Genomic DNA, 21376 nt, shown 5'->3' with positions numbered 1-21376 from the left:
TATTATAATAAGCAGGATAATTTTCAGCACTTGGAGTGAATTTTGAAGCACCAGTCCCCAAGATCTAAACAAATCAAAATCAGATAAGTCAAAGAACAACCCTGCTGAAGGAATCACCTTTTTAGCCAAGTGGCTTATTCAGTGATCTTATGTAATTGAGTTTTGACTTTCCCAGAAGTGTTAATCCAGGTGCAGCAGGTGGTGCTGGCTACAGCACTCAACTCTCCCGGCTCAGCCGAAAGATAATTGAGGGTTATTCTATTATGAGAAAGAATTTTGGCCAGAGAGTATAAAGATTTTTATCAGGCAACTATTGTTTTAGCAGCAGATTCTACAATATCTTCAAGGTGAACTTTCTTTTTTTTTTGTCCTCTTTAGGGCCACACCTTTGGCATATGGAGGTTCCCGGGCTAGGGGTCTAATCAGAGCTGTAGCTGCCGGCCTACACCAGAGCCGTAGCAACTCAGGATCCGATCCGCATCTGTGACCTACACCACAGCTCACGGCAATGCCAGATTCTTAACCCACTGAGCGAGGCCAGGGATAAACCCGCAACCTCTTGGTTCCTAGTCGGATTCACTAACCACTGGGCCACGACGGGAACTCCATGGTGAACTTTTAAATCACCTTCTCAGTTACATTTACTTCTAAACCCACAAGCATGGCCTTGCCAAAGAAAGCAAATTCTGAGTCATGAACACCTCCTGGTGGGTCCTTTCTAACCTTCTGATGTAAATCCAGGGGAGCTGACCAATGAGGTGACTAGTTCATTTCTAGAAAGTTAGGGATACAGTTAGATAACGCAAGAGGCACTGCACACTTGTATGCCAGCCATCTAGAAATTCATAGGCCCAAGGAGAATGACAACCGCTACAAACAAAGATAAATCCTTTTGGGGCACAAACTATTCCCATTGAAGTGATGCTGTTAATGGGTCGTTCATAGGGATTGCTATGTTTACCTTGTCAAGCCAGGTGGCAGTCTGAATTTCAGTGCGTACAGGAAGAAAATCTTTTAGCCTGAAATAAGAAGTTGCTCTAAGTACCTTGCAAAGATGGGTTAGTGAGTGGGGGCAGATGTAATCTAGATAATCATGGGAATGTGGGGGTGCAGGTGACGTACAATTTATGTAGGTAATTGTATCTAATTGGGTAAGTACAGTTACAATTGGAGAAAAGTAAAAACAAGGTATTGGATGTTATGGCCCCAAGAGTTAAACTTGGTAAGAGACTTCCAAGGGAGCGTGTTGATCATAGTTTCCGGGGATACTGGGAACAGAAGAAAAATCAGTCACAGGAAGGACCAGGGGATCCCTAGTGTCATGGGTAGATGAGATTCTTGGATGACAAATTCAGCAGTCTTAGATGTTACTCTGCTTACTTAGCACTGGCCTGGGAGATATGGAGATATCCTTCCAGGCCAATTCCAAAGTAAAGGAGGAAAAAAACAAAACAAAACCAAAAAACAAAACAAAGTAAAGGAGGAAAGAGAAGAATAAAGAGTTTCATGTTTTGTTAATGTATGAAGTCTTGATCTGGCATCATGGGCAGAAGCTGTCTGTTTCATTGTCAGCTGCTTTTCCTCCTTGGGAATTTTATGCAGGACTCTAATGTGGATATAGGACTGGACGTGAGGTGGACCCTTCTTCATCTGTAAGACGTGTATCCAAGGCTCAAATCCCTGAAGTTTGACTTCTGTCTAGGCAGGGAAGAGGACCTAGTTATGGCTATAGTCCCTTCTAAGGAGATTGAGGGTGGTGCTTGTTTTTAGTGATTTTAAATCAAAAGGGTCGGAGAAAATTAGAAAATTAATTTAGAGAGTTGTAGCCAAATATTTAATGAAACTAGAAGAATTTAGGATCAAGTTCAGTGTATTGGTATATAACAAAAACTCAAAGACAATTAATAGGATTAGCCTCTAATGTAGACAGAGATGCAAACATGGTTTTTCTCCCTGTGGTTATCCCTACTTCTTTTTTTAGTAAATTTGTTTGCATTAGACTTGGCCTGATTGTTTACACAATAAGTGCAGCAAAAATAGGGATTGACTGTATAAGCTTTTTTTAAAGACTGCTTTGTTGGAACTTGTCATAAGGAATCTTTGATTGAAGTCTTAAAAGCCTCTGCGGCTAGGAAGCCAATCTGAGAATCATCACTGTATTTTACCTGCAGATACCTACAGTTTGGGTGAATTCCTATCTTTTCAAGGTTCCTGGGCCTGCCAGGAAATGTAAACGTCCTTACTTAATCTAGTAAGGCTGATGGGAATCTAGTAAAGCAAGGCACCAGGCCAGTTTTTCTGAGCAGTTCTTTAAAGCTGAGTCCATACACATTTCTCTGAAATATGATACTCTATTTAAAGCCTCAGTGATACAGCATTTCTAATTGTGTTCTGTTACAGGGAGAACAGATTCTTAGGGAATTTATGCAAGTAATGAACTTCATTGCCATGAAAAGAATACTCAAGAGTTTTTGAATTTTGCTGGAATCAAGTAGGGAGAAAAAGTAAATGTTTCACTTAGTTCACCAAAGTGTATCCTACTAAGTTACTGATAGCTTTAAGAGAAGAGGTAAGAGGATGTTTTTAAATCTAGAAAAACAAAACGTAAAAGAACCAGAAATGTTTTAAACAAAAATTCATTGAAAGTTCTAATCATCTTCATCACTTCATGCAGCCCTATGTAATCAGTTCTTGATCTTCATCTCCTGTTACAGTTTCCTGAATCCAGTTTTTCCTTAGACTTCTATAAGTTCTTATTCAGTTGGTGGTATGATCTGAAAGTTATCAGAAACCTGTATATTGGAGTGCTTTCTATGAATGTCTCTGAAGAAAAAAGCACTTTTGTAGGGGGGGAACGATTTAGTAAAAGCATCAGAGTAAAACAATGTCAAAAGACTTAAGGTGCCCGCGACTAAAGATCTGATTAGAGTTCATTACAGTGCAGTTGACAAAGACATTTGGTTATTTTGGTGGCGCCTAGCACTCCAAGACAATAACTAGGGTTATGACTGACAACATTATACTAACACATATCAGAGTTCCCTAGAATTCCATGCAGTTTATAAATACAACATAAAACAGGCTGGCTTAGTATTCTTATTTGTCAAGGCTTCACATGTAATTTAACATATTAAATAAGCCTAATTAAAAGACTTATTTTATATATGCATATATATAAAAAGAGAGAACCAAATCTTTTGAGGGGTCCCTCTGGAAAATATCATAAAGTTTGAGGTCAGAAAGATTTGATTTAGAATTTGGTTTTTGGGAAGTTTGTAAAAAATATCAAAAGGTTTAAAAACACTTGTTCAGATAGGGCCATAGGTCACTGTGACACAAACAATACTTACCTATTTAGCCAAAGTGACAAAGACTTAAGGCAAATAGAAAAGGTTACATAGTTCTCAGTGAAACTTAGCTCTTTTAATGTTGAACAGACTGGGTTTAAGAATTCAAAGACCTGATAAGGACAACAGGGAACACAAGTGATTATTTTGATAAGACGAGATTTTTGTCCCCCTGGAAGATTATTCAGAAAGCAAAAAACAAAACAGAAAACCCTTTTATAATCTCATATTATCAAAAGTAGACCATTAGTCCAAGAAAACTTTGGCCCTTTTAGCTGGGAGAAAAACAGATTCTAACTTTATACCATCATACTTTTGATATTAAAACTCATTGACTTAAATTTATTCTAACCTTAGCCAGTCCTGATTACACATAAAATTCCATTTCCTTATAATTTCTATTAGTTTTAATTACCTATAGGAGAATTTTTAACTCTTAGAAACCTTCAATTCTAGTGAAATTTAGGAAGTAAGCAAAGTATGCAATTATGAACTTTTACATTAGCATTCTAAGGAGTGGAAGGTACATAAATACTTTTTGTAATTTCTAGAAATGTGTTTTCTCACAGACAGTTTCTCAGTGTGACATAGACTGTGTTTATTAATTAATTCCTCTCTAAAAAGAAGCAAGCTTTACTTTGGAAGTGATTTAGATTATTTAATGACTATCTTTTAATTCAACTTAACAGAATTTCAGGTTACCAAAAGAATTGGGGGAAACTGTTGAAAAGTTCACCTAAAAAGTTTTCACCTAGGGAGTTCCCGTCGTGGCGCAGTGGTTAACAAATACAACTAGGAACCATGAGAATGTGGGTTCCGTCCCTGCCCTTGCTCAGTGGGTTAATGATCTGGCGTTGCCGTGAGCTGTGGTGTAGGTTGCAGACATGGCTCGGATCCCGAGTTGCTGTGGCTCTGGTGTAGGCTGGTGGCTACAGCTCCGATTCGACCCCTAGCCTGGGAACCTCCATATGCCTCGGGAGCGGCCCTAGAAAAGGCAAGAAGACCAAAAAAAAACAAAAAGTTTTCATCTTACATTTTGTTTCATTTGCTTGCTTTTACCAATGATGTTTAGACTGCCCAGAAAAACTTGGTCAGTCATCATCAGTCATCATCCCAAGCCATTTTTCTTGCTGACAGATTTTGTAAGAGAGAACATGAACTTATTTGATCTTAGGAAGCCTAGGTAAAATATGTCAACATTATTTTTTAATATTGATAACCTTAAAGATGTATCTGTTTTAATTAAATCAGCTAACAAAACAAGCTTGTATTTTACCAAAGATTATCTCAGATCATGTAAACCTCAGAAACATTTTGGTTAATATTTCTTATATTTTTAAAGAATTTTGTGAACACGTGATTAATGCAAGCACTTAATTTTTTGTAGGCCACTCAAATAGAGCACTTTTATAAATTAATTTTGGTAATACTTTCTAGAAGTAGAAAATACCACACATCTATAACACATACGTATACTCTCTTGAATATACAGACAGAGGCAAACAGGAACTTTATAGCTTTTGTACACTTAAGATTTCTCATTTGCCGAAGTTCCCTATGATACCCTCCCCGTCTTTTTTTACTGATAAAAATTTCCTACTCTCTGAAGTTTGTACTTTAACATTTACATCTCAAAGGCACAGGAAAAGAATGCAAGTCACAAGCCTTTTTTCAGGCTGGAAAAGCAGTAGGTGAATATTGGACTGCTAGAGCTGCATTTCAGATTTGCAAAGATTGTTAAGTTCTCAATTCCTCAAGGAACTGGGTTGCAACTTAAATGACATCATAGGTTGATCCATTCATAAGTCCTTTTATAAGGGCTTCAGAAGGTTTTTCTTTTCTTTTGGGTACATTGTTTTAGTTTAGGAGAGGGCTTTAAAAAATAGTTCTTCTCAGGCTCTGAATATCTGCTTCCAATTTGGCCCACTTTTGACCACAGAGGTACTTAAAATTAAAAAAAAAAAAATCTTGTCAGTTTTCAGCTTGAACAAAGAGTAAATATTTCTGGAAGTACTTACAACTCTTTCGACTTGAGAAGCATCCCCGAAGAGGGTGCAAAAGATATTTTATTTTTCTCTGTATTGAGTAGTATAGACAGAGATCCGGAGAATTGGCTCTGGTAGTAATTCTCAACCTTACCTGGCTTCTACCAGTTTTTCCAGGATCCCATCTGCAGGTTCTGAGTGGGGTTTAAGTGGAGAGTGTATCTCTGATATTTACCATAATTTGGCAAGGTTTTAAATTCATTCTTAATTTTAGTTTCCCCTTGGTTGTTTAAGGGAATAATGTAGCAATTTACCAGAAAATCCTCAGTTGTGTTACCTCTAGGAGGGGCCTTTACAGAGTCCATCTTTGAAAGGTAGCTGTGGAGGTACCTGTAAGGTCACTAACTTGACAGACTTTTGTTTAGGGTCTTGTAGTTTCTTCAGAGTGGAAAGACAATTCAAACAGGATTTTTAGGAGTACATGAATAAAGGAGGAGAGAGGGGCCAGTAGGAGTTATGTCTGTCTTTTTTTTTTTTTTTGTCTTTTTGCTATTTCTTTGGGCCGCTCCCGCGGCATATGGAGGTTCCCAGGCTAGGGGTCAAATCGGAGCTGTAGCTGCCGGCCTACGCCAGAGCCACAGCAATGCGGGATCCAAGCTGTGTCTGCGACCTACACCACAGCTCACGGCAACGCCGGATCGTCAACCCACTGAGCAAGGGCAGGGACCGAACCCACAACCTCATGGTTCCTAGTCGGACTCGCCAACCCCTGCGCCATGACGGGAACTCCTGTGTCTGTCTTATAGTCCTTTGTTTTAAGTACCTCTTATCTTTAATTTTTCATTAGCATTTTGCAGTGAAACTTTCAGTAAAGGTCTTTTGATATATGATGTCTTTGGAAGCTTCTGCATACCAATTAAAATATTTTCCCTTTTTGTTTAATTTGGGAACTCTTTTATGTGCACTTAAAACAATTTTTTTTTAAGTTAAAATATTTTTATGGCCATACCTGTGGCTTATGGAAATTCCCAGGCCAGGGGTTGAACCTGACCTGCAGTTGGATTTTTAACACACTTACACCACAGTGGGAACTCCTAAGTGCACTTCGTAAGTGAATGATCTTGTCTAATTGGAATGTTCCCCATAATGGCCGTTGAAATTCTAGGTGGTTTTTAGTAAGATTTTGTTATTTTGATAGCTGTAGTTTCCAGGATTATAGTTGTTAGACATAAAATAAGTAGGTGTGCCAGGAGGGGTGTTCCTAACTCTTTGGATTTTACAGATCCTATTATTACTATTATTTTTAGCTGAGCTTTTGGATGTCTTGGTGCAAAACTAAAGCCTAAGAGGGGAGTGTCCTAGGGTTGGGGATTCTGTGGTGTTTACCGTATACCTCTATTTCCAATTGCCGTGTGGAAATTGATTTGAGGTCAGCAGCTTACTTAGTGTTGATAACCTATTCTGTGACCAGCTTACCCAAATACAGGAATCTTTGGGTTAGGTCGTAGGTGCTCTAATAGATCTTAAATGTTTGACTCTTACCCATCAATTTTATGACTTTTTTGACTTCCGAGAGTCCTATCAGCATTTAGCCTTTATCTACATAAACCACAACAAAAAATATGCACCTTAACATGTACTGCATTCTAGCCAAGAAAAGGCCCTGTGTGTACCACCAGTAATTCCCCAACATGGAACCTTGAAGTGGGAAAGGAGTGAACCAGCAGATCTCAACAAACGGGAGCTGTGCATTTGGGGCTCTACATAAATAGTGTACTGTGCACTGCCACTAACAGTTCCCATGTGGATTTTGGGACAGCATTAAGGGTTGGAGGTTCCTCTCAAAAACCTGGAAATTGCAGTCTGTAATGAAAGCGAGGGGCTTGGGTTCCAGGCAAAACAGTCTACCAGCTCAAGCTGTCTTGCTCTGTAAAGAAAAGCCAGTTAGATCCAGAGCTTGATGCAAAGAGAAAGAAATTCAGACTTGAGAGAAACTAACCCCTGGCTCTTGAAAATGGCAGGAAAGACAGTGAACCCAAAACGGTGTTAATTGGTACCACACCTGTCTTTCTTGTTGTCCTTGAATGTACTTGAAGTTTGTTTTCTTTGCATCTTGACACTAACAACAAATCTGCTATTGAAAGACAAAATTCAGCTGAATAAATTTGGATATCTAATTGGCTTTATTAATTGATTCATGAACCATGCAGCCTCCCATCTATCGGGAGGAAAGGAGCTCCAAGGAGTTCCAGAAAAAGAAAAGTTTTAAAAGGTAGAGAGGAGGTAGGACAAGGAAGCCCTAAACAAACAGAAAAGGATTATTTTGAGCAAAATCACCTTCCTTTGGGAGACAGAAAGGTTTATTGGCTGATACCTCCCAGGCGCTGACCAGCAGATTCTAGACTGACTAGTTAAGGTTCCATTCCTGGGGAAAGTTGAAACTGCAGTTATGTTAGGTATTAAGTCTTGGTTTGATGACATGGGCTTAATACAAGTGGCTCCAATTTGGGCCTGTTTGTTTCTTTTTTTTAATAGCAGAAAAACTGCTGAACAACATTGAAAGCAGTTACAATGGAGATAATACCTGGGCATGAATATCATTGTGACTTTATTCTTTGGTGACTCTTTGACCTTCTAGGGGTCTCATAATACTTAGTTTTGGAAAAGACACTGATGGAGGAGTTGGTTAAATGCAAATAAGAAGCAGATTCCTTGACTGACAGGTTCATGTTATTCACAGAAAGGCCGATGGCTCTAGATTTGTGGGTGATTTGTAGAACCATAAATTATACTTCTTCTCAAGGTTGCCTTTTGTTGTCAGAACACTTAGCATAAGTCAGAAATGGTAGGTTTTACCTGAAAAGAACAAAAAACCCATTAAATATAATGTTAGCACTTAAAAAAAAAAAAACCCAACAAAAAAAAAAACAACAACTAACCACCAAGGCCATCTCAAATAGGCATATTCTTTTATGTGACTGAAGTTGTTAAAAAAAAAAAAGGAAACTCCCAACAAACAAAAACTTACTCTAGTAAACCCAGGTTGATTTGGATGGTCTTTCTAATGTGGTAAATCTGAATGAAAACCAAGCATGCTTGACCAGGATTATAGTGGCATAGGGGCTATTAGAGAGTGTTTGTGGACTGGAGGAATAAAGGTAAGAATATAAAATGTGATGAAGTAGAGTCTTAGATGGTGACTGAAATCTGTGCAGCTGAAGACAATCAAGTATGGTCAGAATACGTTCTGTTACTTTATTTATTTAGGCTGCGCCTATGGCATGCAGAAGTTTCTGGACCAAGGGCCAAACCCAAGCCACAGCAGTGACCTTGGCCCCAGAAGTGACGGCGTTGGATCCTTAACCACTAGGCCACTAGGGAGCTCCCAAAATACTCCTTAAAATCCCTAAAACTTTCTCATAGGAAGTACAGATGTAGATATACTGTCTTTCAGTAAGTCTAACATGGCCAGTTCTTCCTCTAGCATTGCTTTTCTTTCGTTGAATCATATTTTTGTAGTGACTAGGAGGAGAATGACAGAATTGGAAGAATTCACTTTTTATTCTAGTTCATGAAATAGGCTTCCATTTTTTCTGTGAATAAAAATGACTTTTTTAAAAAAACAAAACAAAACAGGTCATTGAGAAAAAGCCTTTGTTTTCCAGAGAAGTCCTTAGGTAACAAGGATGTTTGAAAGACCACTCTTCCTAAGAGAGGCCCATTCGCTTTTACGTAGTTTGAAGTTTGTATCTTTCACAGGTCTGATTTTCCTGTGTGCTTGTCTGCCCTCTTCAGTCTCTCGTCTTCTCTCTGATTCTGCTCCACCCTGTCTGATAGGCTCCTGCCTCAACTTCTGTGTTTATTTTCTCATCGCCTTTGTTCCTATACTCGCTTTTACTTGTCCTATGTTTTCGATTTTTCTTGTTCTGCTTAGTAACAGTAAAATAATCTAATTCAGATTCAGTTACCTGAAGTGTAACTGAATAAGACTTGGTTTAGGTTTAGGCTTTTATCTTCACTTTGTAACTGAGAAAGGCATTTATCATCTCTGAGCCTCAGTTTCTTATAAAAGGAGGATAATATATTAAATGAATTTGATATAATGAAGGAGTGCCAAGTTGTGATGCCTTCTTGGGTAAATTAGAATTTCGTTATTCTGTTATCTATTGATTGTGCGTTTTATAGGAAGTTCTTTTAATAAATTTGGTCAGAATTGGTGCTCTGAGAAATCACAGGATAGACAGTAAGGACAACTTTGAAATTTCTCCTCATTTCTATTCCGCCACCCTCTCCTTTCATAGATCACGTTCTGTAATCATCCTGGTCCTAGCTGTCTCCCGATCCCAGGTAGAGTAAAGAAGCGTGGATTGACACAATGTATCTAAGACATCTTTTATGGTACACTAGAACTTTCTGACTTAAAGGTTAGTAAGTAGTGAAAGTGGTTTTCCTCTTGAATGCCAAAGCATAGTGGAAATTCTTGTTCTCTCTTGTTCTTGTTCTAACAGAAATTTGGAGAACTTATTGAAAGTATTGGTTTATCTTTAAGTAGAATGTAAAGTATGTATCCATTTTAAAAAGCATTTATTTGATGTCTACCTAGATATAATACCGAAGCAATTATAGCCACATGACCTAGTATGGGATTGAATTCCAGGTAACCTAGTTTTCTTGAAAAATAATCATTCTGTATGCTGCTTGGGTGACTTAAAATGAAGATGAAGAAATTAAGAAGGTTAGAATTAAAATTAAAATTTTTCATCAAGTAAAATCTGTTTCAAGTCACATTTATAAATAATTGGATTAGTTAGAATTATTCTGGGGATCGATAGACGAATCTTTTCTTCCTGGTGCTCTTAAACCTCAGTAAGGATCCTGCAGCAGAAATTGCAGGGGATGGTTTTCATCCTTGGCTGCTGCAATTGATGAGCAGTGCTTGTGACCTACTTTTAAGGGGCTGATAAGGAAGGAGTCATAGTATGTATATTTAAGGTTACATTTAAAAAGCCTTCCAGTATTTCCATCATTTTGTTGTTGTTTCCATGGAAGCGGAACCGCTATCATCAGCAGGAGTCCATTTCAACTGCTGGCTTCCGGTTCTTGTTTCTGTTACCATGGGGACTTCCTAGAAAGCGACAGAAATACCAAAAGTTTAAAATGCAGTGATTTGATTATAAAATATGGTTTTAACTCTAGCTTTAATTCAGTGTTTTACAATCTTGAGATTTTTGAATTTTAAATTATTTTGTGGGGCAAGTCGATTTTTTTTGAATAAAGGAAATTTGCAGTTTTATTAAACCTTAATTACACCTAATTAAAAAAGCAAATTGCTGTAGTTTCTACAGGGTTAAGCCTAAGATGAAACAAAACTCGAAATGGGGATTTAAATTAGGGATTGAAAGGTATAACCTGAAATGAGAGGAATTAGTGATAACAGAATAGCAGAGTCCCTGAGCAGTAAGCTCAAAACTAAGGACTAGTGTGTAGAAATAGTGAATGTTTATTATTTATGTGGCGCATTTTATCTTCAAAATATGTTTTAGTTACTTAGATGATTTTCACCGATTATATCCATTTTTCAGCTGAGTAAAAACTAAAAGCTTGGGTTTAGAAATTAAGTAAATTTTGGAGTTCCCATTGTGGTGCAGCAGAAACAATCTAATAGAGGTTTCGGGTTCAATCCCTGACCTCGCTCAGTGTAGGATCTTGCGTTGCTGTGGACTGTGTGGTGTAGGTCGCAGACTCAGCTTGGATCCTGTGTTGCTGTGGCTGTGGTGCAGGCCAGCAGCTGTAGCTCTGATTTGACCCCTAGCCCAGGCATATTCGACCTCCATATACCACGAATGCGGTCCTAAAAAGCGCAAAAAAAAAAAAAAAAGAACTTAAGTAAAATTTAAGGACAGAGGCAGGAAGCATACTGTTCTATTTGAAGTTTGAGGAGTTGGAAAGTTAATAAATAGAGATTGTTCCACAGTTAAAAAGCAATAGAGATCCCCACCCCTCACCAAGATCAGTTGTATTTGTGATTTACCACTCAGAAAGAGAAGAGATGGAATTGTAAGATAAAAGCTGTGGAAAGGTTTTTAGCAAAGTCGCAGTCCTAGCTTTGGTGCAGTTTTTCTCAGAGGTCTCACATCGTTCAAGGCTCTTTGGTTTGCATGTGACAAAATCCACTACCTTAGGCAAAGAGTGGCAGGGTCGTAGGTAGGTTCAGCTGCAATCAGGGAGCTCAGTCACATTAAGATTTCTTTTTCTATCTTTCATATTTGCTTCTCACTGTCAAGTTCCTTCTTGCTGATTGGTTTTTTTGTGTTTTGGCAGAAACTATGACTGCTGGCTGTTCCCACCCCCTTACTTCTAGCGTCAATAGCAGGGAAGGACTGATTGGCCCAGTTTGCTTTGGGCCAATTTCTCCCTTCTCCAACTGTGGCCAAGAGGGTGGGGTCCTATGATTAGCCGTGCTGTGACGGGAAGGCTCACCCGCGGCTAACAAGCAGTGGCTAGAGCGGCTGAGATCTGAATAGATGGCAGCTTTCATTCAGACCATGTTGTGAAGGGTTGGTCATGGGTGTAGGGGGAGGTGGAAGAATGTGCAGGGGAGGGAAAGGGGCATTTCCCAGAAGAAAGATGATGTTGATCCATGCAGAAATAAGAAGAGGTTTTTCTACCTGTAATCTTTTGGGGGTAAGTATCTGCTTTGCTGTAATTCAGTTCACTTCAAGTTCAGCAAACCAGGTGACATTACTGTATAGGATTTGCCTTTGAGAGAAAAACCAAGATTGTAAACCTTTATAATTTTTTGCTTCCTGTATTACTGGTTCTGTTGCAGGACCTTTTATGCATGTTGTCTCCTTTATTCTCCCTAGTCATTTGAGGTATGTTATATTTCCACTTTAGAAAATGAGGGAGAAATGCAGAGTTGAGATGACTTATCATTGGTCACATGACTAATGAGAGGCAGAGCCAGAATTCAGATAACCAATGTTTCTGCAGTGTAATCTAGTGTATTTGACACTGTGTGATACTTGTCTGCTTAATTCCATTCAGGAGATGCATGGGGTAAATTGGAAAAACAGTACTGTATATTAAGTACTTTGATAAAAATGAGTCATGAATAGGACTGAGCACTATTTATGAAAGGAACCTCAGACACCATATAGTCTAGTGGTTTTCAAAATTTTGAATTTTCAACCGTGGAATCCTTTCTTTCTTTCTTTTTTTTTCTTTTTTTCTTTTTTGCCTTTTAGGGCTGCTCCCACGGCAAATGGAAGTTCCCAGCCTAGGGGTTGAATCAGGGCTATAGCTGCCAGCCTACACTATAGCCACAGCAATGTGGGATCTGAACCACGTCTGTGACCTACACTACAGCTCATGGCAATGCCGGATCCTTAACCCCCTGAGCGAGGCCAGGGATTGAACCTGCATCCTAATGGATACTAGTCAGATGCGTTTCTGCTGCACCACAATAGGAACTCCGGAATCTTTTCTTTACGTGAACCACTGTATCATAGTCGAGTATGTACAGTGGGTAAAAGCATAGGGCCAATCCCATTTTGGGAAGGAGAGAGCCTAGAAGTAGACTGGCTCCTCTTTAAAATCCTGAGTTCTTGAGAGGCCACTCTGAATACCCTTTCCTTGGGGAAACCGAGGGCCAGACAGGGTAAATGACCCTTGTTCACTTTCACATAATTGTGTATTACAGGGATTTAAATCACATTCTTATTTTCATTTGTAAGGTGGGTGACAATTGTTAATGAAAAAACCACGACGCTTGGAAAAATCAATGAGAGTGAATTTAGAGTTATCATAAGTAATTTCATTTTCCAGTTTGGTGGACATGATACAGCGTATCACACCCATGTCACAGCTCTTATTAACCATCACTTGCATTTAGTCCTGTTTGTTGAGTTGGACAATTGTATACTGTCTGGACTAGGCTAGTCTTTTATCCGCAGAACTTTTTATATTCCATTCTTTATGTGTGGACTCCAATAAAATTCATCAGGTTCTCTATGCGTATTTAAATAGGAGAGTTTCTTGGAGTTCCCATTGTGGCTCAGTGGTTAATGAATCCGACTAGGAGCCATGAGGTGGCGGGTTCGATCCCTGGCATTGCCTAGTGGGTTAAGGATCCGGCGTTGCCGTGAGCTGTGGTGTAGGTCGCAGACGCAGCTCGGATCCTGCGGTGCTGTGGCTCTGGCATAGGCTGGTGGCTGTGGCTCTGATTCGACCCCTAGCCTGGGAACCTCCATATGCCGAGGGAGCGGCCCAAGAAAATGGCAAAAAGACAAAATAAATAAATAAGCAAATAAGTAAGTAAATAAATAAATAGAGTTTCAGAATTTAGGTGAGTGAAATTCGTGGGGGTAATATTTAGACCTTGCTCGTCTCAGTAACGTTGATCTGTTCCAGTTTTGATCTCTCCGTCCAGTTAGAAACATGAACTAGTGGAAACTGGGTAAAGGAAGTTAAACTGCCCTTTGGAGAAAAGAAAGTTTATTTATTTTTCACATCTTGACTTTTGTTTTCGTATTTCAGGAGAATCAAGCCCTACCCGCCGAGAAGCTGTGAAGAGAAGAACTGCAGAGTATCTCATGCGAGCAGAGCGTCTCTCTAGCCTTTATGTAAAACCTCAACTTGATGATATATCTCAGGTATGTCTGATGTTTCATTGTGTATTTTCTTTAGCCATTTTTGCTGTTTTTCTCTTGGCTGTTTTGTCAAACTAAAATGTTTGAGAACTTTGGTCTTTGGAATTTTATCAATAATTATAAGTTGTTGGTGGAAAGAAAAGCATTAAAGCAAGCCACCAAAAGTGGAATCAAAAGGGGACTTGCCTTCCCCCCTCTTTCTCAGCCCTTTGTTTTTACTCTACACCTAGTATTCCCGGGTGTAGAATGAGAGTGATTTATACTGAATTTTATTTGACATTTTAAAAGTTAAATTATGATCCTTCACTTCCTGTGAAGTTTTATTGATTCATGCCAAAACTAATCATTTAAGCATAAGTTCTACAAGTAGCAGCAATAGATCACTTAGAATTATAAAGGTGTAACTTTTAACAGGGATGTTTTGGTTATTTGGGGCCACCCTACGTCTTGTCTAGAAAGCAGGTGAATGCTTTAAATGTTAGAAACATTGTGGTTTATTGTTGTTGTTTTTATGTTATGTCTATCCAGATTTGGCAAATTTCTGGAAGAAATTTTTCTGTTCTTTTAAAATATTAAACTAAGTGTCTTTTTTTTTTTTTTTTCTTTTTTAGGGCCATACCCACAGCATATGGAAGTTCCCAGGCCGTACCTACAACAACCCACTGAGCAAGGCCAGGGATTGAACCTGCATCCTCATGGATACTAGTTGGGTTCTTAACCTACTGAGCCACAATGGAAACTCCCTAAATGTCTTTTCTATAGCAATTTTATTTTATTTTATTTTATTTTATTTTGTCATTTTGCCATTTCTTGGGCCGCTCCCTCGGCATATGGAGGTTCCCAGGCTAGGGGTCGAATCAGAGCTGTAGCCGCCGGCCTACACCAGAGCCACAGCAACGTGGGATCCGAGCCGCGTCTGCGACCTACACCACAGCTCACGGCAACGCCGGATCGTTAACCCACTGAGCAAGGGCAGGGACCAAACCCGCAACCTCATGGTTCCTAGTCGGATTCGTTAACCACTGCGCACGACGGGAACTCCTCTATAGCAATTTTAAAATGATATCTTCTAAAGGTGGGAGGAAGTGTTTATTTTCTTAATTGATTTAAGAGGCAGGCAGGCTTGTTTGTATCTTGACACTGTCTCTTGAAGCTCTGGAAAATTGGACAGAATACTTAATTCTACCTCTTAGCTTCAGTTTCTACATCTGAATAATGAAGGTAGTAGCAATTCCTTGCTAGGTTATTGTTAGGATTAAGTGAATTTTTAAAAATTACTCACATATGTGGATGCATGTACACACATGTATGCGCGCACACACACACACACACACACGCACACACACACACAATCAAGTGCTTACCTTGTAAAAAGACTACCCTATAAGCCAAGCTTTTAAGATTAGCTTGGGGAGTTCCTGTCATGGCTCAGTGGTTAACAAATCCAACTAGGAGCCATGAGATTGCGGGTCCGATCCCTGGCCTCACTCAGTGGGTTAAGGGTCCGGCGTTGCCGTGACCTGTAGTGTAGGTCACAGATGCAGCTTGGATCCTGTGTTGCTGTGCCTGTGGCGTAGGCTGGACGCTACAGTTCCCATTAGACCCCTAGCTTGGGAACCTCCATGTGCAGTGGGTGCAGCCCTAGAAAAGACAAAAAAAAAAGACCAAAAAAAAAATTAGCTTGGAGTCCCCTCATGGGTTAGCAGGTTAAGGATCTCATGTTGTCATTGCTGTGGTGAGAGTTAATCCCTGGCCTGGTAACCTCTGCATGCCACAGGTGTGGCCGAAAAAAAAAAGACTGGCTTAATAAGTTTTAGCCCTATTTTTCATCTCCCTTCATGTATTGCTTTATATACTTTTTTCCAAGTTTTAAAATGCTTTTATACTTTTTTTTTTAAATTATAAAATGTCTCATGTTTTCTAGTTTAAAAACAGCCCATTGGAGTTCCATCGTGGCACAGTGGTTAACAAATCCGACTAGGAACCATGAGGTTTCGGGTTAGCTCCCTGGCCTTGCTCAGTGGGTTCCATGAGCTGTGGTGTAGGCGCAGATGAGGCTCGGATCCCGCGTTGCTGTGGCTCTGGCGTAGGCCGGCGGCTACAGCTCCGGTTAGACCCCTAGCCTGGGAACCTCCATATGCCAAGGGAAGCGGCCCTAGAAACGGCAAAAAAAAAAAAAGACAAAATAAATAAATAAATAAAAAATAAAAACAGCCCCTTATTTAATCTTGATTAATTGGACCATTACAGCTGTTTTTTTTGCTGGTTTTCTAAGCCCTTTACATTTTCTGAGTGACCTTTTAAAAGAATTTTTGTTGTTAGCATTTGGCCATTCTTTTTAGAACAAAAAGATATATTCTGTCTTGGAAGTAATATACTTTTGTTACTTATTCTAATGTAAATGAATGTATTTAAGATATCTACTTACTCATTTTCAGATTGTTAATTATTGTGACTCTGTGTTCTGTTTGCTAATCTTTTCCTATTTTCTATCATTGTTCTTTTTGATAAAATGTTTATTTTTTATTGAAGTATAATTGACTTATAATATTATTTTAGTTTCAGATGTACAACATAGTGATTGAGTATTTTTATACATTACAAAATGATCACCTTGATAAGTCTAGTTACCATTGCTACCATATAAAGTTATTATAATACTGTATTCTTCATGCTGTATTCTTGCTGTATTCTTCATGCTGACTTATTTACTTTATAACTGGAAGTTTGTATCTCTTAATCTCCCTCACCGATTTCACTCATCTGTTACCCTCTCTCTTCTGGAACCTGCCAGTTTGTACTGTTTCTATTGAGTCTGTTTTGGCTTTGTTATGTTTATTCATTTATTTTGCTTTTTAGAGTCTACATATAAGTGAGATCATATGATATTTGTCTTTCTCTGTCTGACTTATTCACTAGCCTGGTACCCTCTAAGTCCATTCATGTTGTTGCAAATTGCAGGATTGAATTCTATCATTTTTAAATGGGATGCTTATCTACAGATTACTTTGAATCCAGTGCTTCTTTTCTGTGGAGGTGGCACCCTGCCCTCTGTGCAGTCCTGATGTGTACATTCTCTGTCCATTTTGGGGACATGGATACAAATATTAAATAGGATAGGCCTCCAAGAATTCACTTGTTTTACTAAAGCCATCTTCTATATAAATATAGTTGATTCTTGAATAAAGTGGGTTTGAATGATGTGGATCCATTTACACATGGATTTTTTTTTTCCTTTCATTTTTTAAAGCTGGAGTTTTTTTCAATAGTAAATACAATACTACACGATTTGCAGTTGGTTGAATCCATAGATTCAGGAGGAACTCTGGCTATGGAGGGCTAACTCTTAAGTCATATTCAGATTTTCAACCGTGGGGAGGGTTGAACCCCTGTGTTGTTTAAAGGTTTACGAGTATTCTAAAAATTTTAGTGAGTCAAAATTAGCAGTATTCTTTCTATTAATGTTAACTTTGAATATTCTGCTTAAAGTTACTCATTCAAACCCCTGTTTATGCATCCTGTCACAGTTCCCCACAATCACTTCTGTGGCACAGTAGCTTATTAGGCAAATAAATATATAAAACTGCTGTATAGCTTTTGACTTGGAGAAAGTAACCATGAAGTACATCCATCAGAATTTTCCTTCGAGTATAACTTCTAATGAAAATACAAGAACAATAGTGACAGACTGTTTTAAGCTTAAACCTGTTTCAGGTAGTGCATCAAAGGGAATTTGATTCATTTTTAAAAACTATACAAAATGCGTTTTTCCAATTCTACTATAATTCTTTCCATCCATGTATGTCTCATGAAAAACTCTAAAGGCAGACAATAAAAAAATCATTTGACTTAAAAAAAAAAGAAAATAAACCTAAGATCTAATATAGGAAAGCTGATTGTGTTAGATTATTTAAATTCACAAGCATCTGTTAAGACTCTGTGTGTATAGAGTATCCAACTAAATATATATTGGAATTATATAAAAGATGTGACAGTCTCTGTTTTGCAAACCCTAAAGCATGATTGAGGATCCAAAATGTGTACATAATTGAGGAAACAAAAGAGAATTGTAAGAGCCAGGTAGAATAATGCAAACTTGTATCAGAAAGGATTCAACAGGGATACTTAGTGAATCCCATTTGGTATGCTAGGATTTTTTTTTTCTTTTTTCTTTTTTTTTTTCAGTTCTTAGGCACGGAGTTTAGAGAAGAGGTTTGTTTTTATTTTATTTATTTGTTAAATTTTTTTTTTTTTTTTTTTGTCTTTTTAGGGCTGTACCCATGGCATATGAAGATTCCTAGACTAGGGGTCTAATCCGAGCTGTAGCTGCCGGCCTACGACAGAGTCACAGAAATGCCAGACAGTTATGCCTGCGACCTACCTCCACCACAGCTCACCGCAACGCCGGATCCTTGACTCACTGAGTGAGGCCAGGGATCGAACCCACAACCTCATGGTTCCTAGCCGGATTTGTTTCCACTATGAACCCACAACCTCATGGTTCTTAGTCGGATTTGTTTCCACTGTGCCACAACGGGAACTCCTGAGAAGAGGTTTTTTGTTTTTGTTTTTGGTTTTTGCTAGAGCAAAATGTTTTTCTTTTAGGGTAAGCATTTGCTTTTTAGTTTCACATTTGTATTTTACTCTGTTAAACCTGGCCCTTATTTAGGTCAGAGACATACTTGATGATTTTTTATGTATAATTTAAATTTGTCTTCTAGAGGTTTTTTTTTTTTTTTTTGGATTTTTTTAGGGCCATACCTGTCTCATATGGAATTTCCTGGGCTAGGGGTTGAACAGGAGCTGTTGCTGCTGGCTTCCACAGCAGTGCAGGATCTAAGCCACATCTCTGACCTGCACCACAGCTCATGGCAACACCAGATCCTTAACCCGATGAGAGAGGCCAGGGATTCAAACCCGCAACCTCATGGATACCAGCTGGGTTCTTCACCCCCTGAACCACAATGGGAACTTCCTAGAGGTTTTTTTGATTAGCATAGTGAATTCATTTTTTCTCTTCTTTAACCATCTTTGGGCCGTAGTTTCAACCAGTACAATGAGAGAATTGATACAAATGAATTTTTTAGCAAATCTTAAATTCTCTGCAGAGCAAATATTATTTCTCTCTTGAATACTCATGCAGATATTCCTTTCTAGCCTGGTTGATTAAGACAGTGAAGGAGTCCTCCTTTTTTGGTTTTGAAATTTTTTGTTGATTGCTGTTTTTCCCTTTGGTGCAGTCCCAGTCATGACTCACTTTACATGAGTTTTCTCTGATGGTTCAAGCTTTCGCTTTATTGAATTTATTTGCGACTCTTATGTGGTAAATTTAAAAGTTCCAAAATTTCTAGTCATTGACAATAATATTCCTTTCAAAAAAGGACAGAAAGGAGCAAAAGGCCTCACTTTTACTTCATTACTGAAAGGCAGATCTTAGAAAAAAAGGAAATGAGCTTTGAACTGAAAGGTGAAGTTTTAGCTGAAGAAGATGGATTTCTACCCCCCCCCTTTTAAATTGTAGGTGACTTTGAATGATGTAAGAATTAATATTTAAGAGGATTCCCCTGGAAAAGACTTAGAAGCTTTTTTTTTTTTTTTTTTTGGTCTTTTTGCCATTTCTAGGGCTGCTCCCCAAGCATATGGAGGTTCCCAGGCTAGGGGTCTAATCAGAGCTGTAGCCGCCAGCCTACACCAGAGCCACAGCAACGAGAGATCTGAGCCTCGTCTGTGACCTATACCACAGCTCACGGCAACGCTGGATCCTTAACCCACTGAGCAAGGCCAGAGATCAAACCCGCAACCTCATGGTTCCTAGTCGGATTTATTAACCACTGAGCCATGGGGGGAAACTCTGCTTTTTTTTCTTTCTTTCTTTTTTTTTTTTTCTATTTTTAGTTCTAGGAATTTAAAACTCAAGATCAGTGAAATTTAGAAAAAGACAATAAATGGTCTAAATTTAGTACATAAAAGATTGTGTAGTTTCTAAAGTATGAATACATTTTTTGTTTCTTTTACATGGTATTAATGAACAGTTGGCCTTCTGTACCCATGGGTTCCACATTCGTAGATTAAACCAACTGCAATTTGAAAATATTTTGGGGAAAAAAATTACAGGAAGTTTTAAAAAGCAAAACTTGAATTTGCTGCCCACTAGCAATTACATATATAGCATTTACATTGAATTAGGTATTATAAGTAATTTAGAGGTGATTTAATGTATATGGGAAGATGTGTGTAGGTTAAATGTAAATACTGCACCATTATATATAAGAGACTTGAGCATTTGCGGATTAGGATTTTCCTGGGGAATCCTGGAACCAACCTCCTGTGTATCTTGAGGGACAACTGTGTGTAGAATATATGCCTTTTGTGAATATTTTGTGTATAGTTGCTATAATGCTGAAAATATTCCTCGTGCATTTTGTTTACTGAGAATTGATATTTCTCAATTCTTCCTTAGAAAATATTTTAAAATAAGTACTGTGTTACTCTTAGTGAGACATATGCAAAGCAGAGATGGCAGTCAGGCACATTCCATCCACATCAGTAATGGGACTGCAATTAAGAGTCATGCTTGAAATGTGATCTAAGAGACCCTTGTTTAGGAAACTGAGTATTGAGGGTTAATAGGTTGCTAATGAAAAGTCTTGGCAAAGCCAAAAATCTACACAGATGAATCCAAGTTCAGAAACTAGTGTAGTTAGCTATCTTGGTTCAGAGTGTGAGTTTTTGTGCCTTTTTTTTTTTTTTTTTTTTTAATTTATGGCCACACCTGCAGCATATGGGAGTTCCCAGGCAAGGGACTGAATCCAAGCCACAGCTGTGACCTACGCCAGGGATTGAATCCAGCTCTGCATGACCTGGGCCACTGTGGTCGGATTCTTAATCCATGGGGGTAGTTCTCAAAGTGCAAATTCTTCACATGTTCTTTGTACAGCTTTGCTTTTGTCTTTGATTGCTTATTCCCTCCCAAATAATACTGACTCACTCTTAAGTTACTTAAGGATGAGTAGCTAATGCTGCCCTAGATGTGGTTGGTAGACCAGCAGTACTGCATCACCTGGTAGCTTCTTGGAAATGCAGAGTCTTAGGCTCCACCACAGCCTTACTGAATCTGAATCTCCGTTTCTACAGGGTCCTCAGGTTATGTGCATGCAACGTTAACGTTTGAAAAGTACCTTACTACTTGGTAAGAATGGATAGATTTCGTTGAGAAAGGGAATAGTATCAAGTGAAAAAGACCATGGGCAGGATAAACAACAATTTTGAGAAACCCCAAAAAGTAAGCAAAAGTAAGCCTCACTTAGCCACTTAGAGAATGTCGAACAGGAATAGTAAATAGGTATTCCTGGCGTAAACTAATAAAACTAGGGCTAACTCTTAATTCACTGGC

At 38.6% G+C, this 21376-nt stretch overlaps 1 protein-coding gene across 7 annotated transcripts in view; it reads left to right on the top strand.

The window, feature by feature from the left end:
- RPS6KC1 (ribosomal protein S6 kinase C1) overlaps positions 1 to 21376 on the top strand; it is a 183661-nt gene that overhangs the window by 88525 nt on the left and 73760 nt on the right. For all 7 annotated transcript variants that reach the window (XM_047751827.1, XM_047751829.1, XM_047751828.1 and 4 more), the window contains one exon: positions 13871 to 13986. In XM_047751827.1, the coding sequence (XP_047607783.1) occupies positions 13871 to 13986 (116 nt within the window). The remainder of the gene's footprint in view (positions 1 to 13870; positions 13987 to 21376) is intronic.

The sequence above is a fragment of the Phacochoerus africanus genome, chromosome 11, assembly GCF_016906955.1.
Source record: "Phacochoerus africanus isolate WHEZ1 chromosome 11, ROS_Pafr_v1, whole genome shotgun sequence".
In the NCBI taxonomy this organism is placed as follows: domain Eukaryota; kingdom Metazoa; phylum Chordata; class Mammalia; order Artiodactyla; family Suidae; genus Phacochoerus; species Phacochoerus africanus.
The sequence above is the reverse complement of the archived record's forward strand: the minus strand, read 5'-3'. Positions and strand labels throughout refer to the sequence as shown.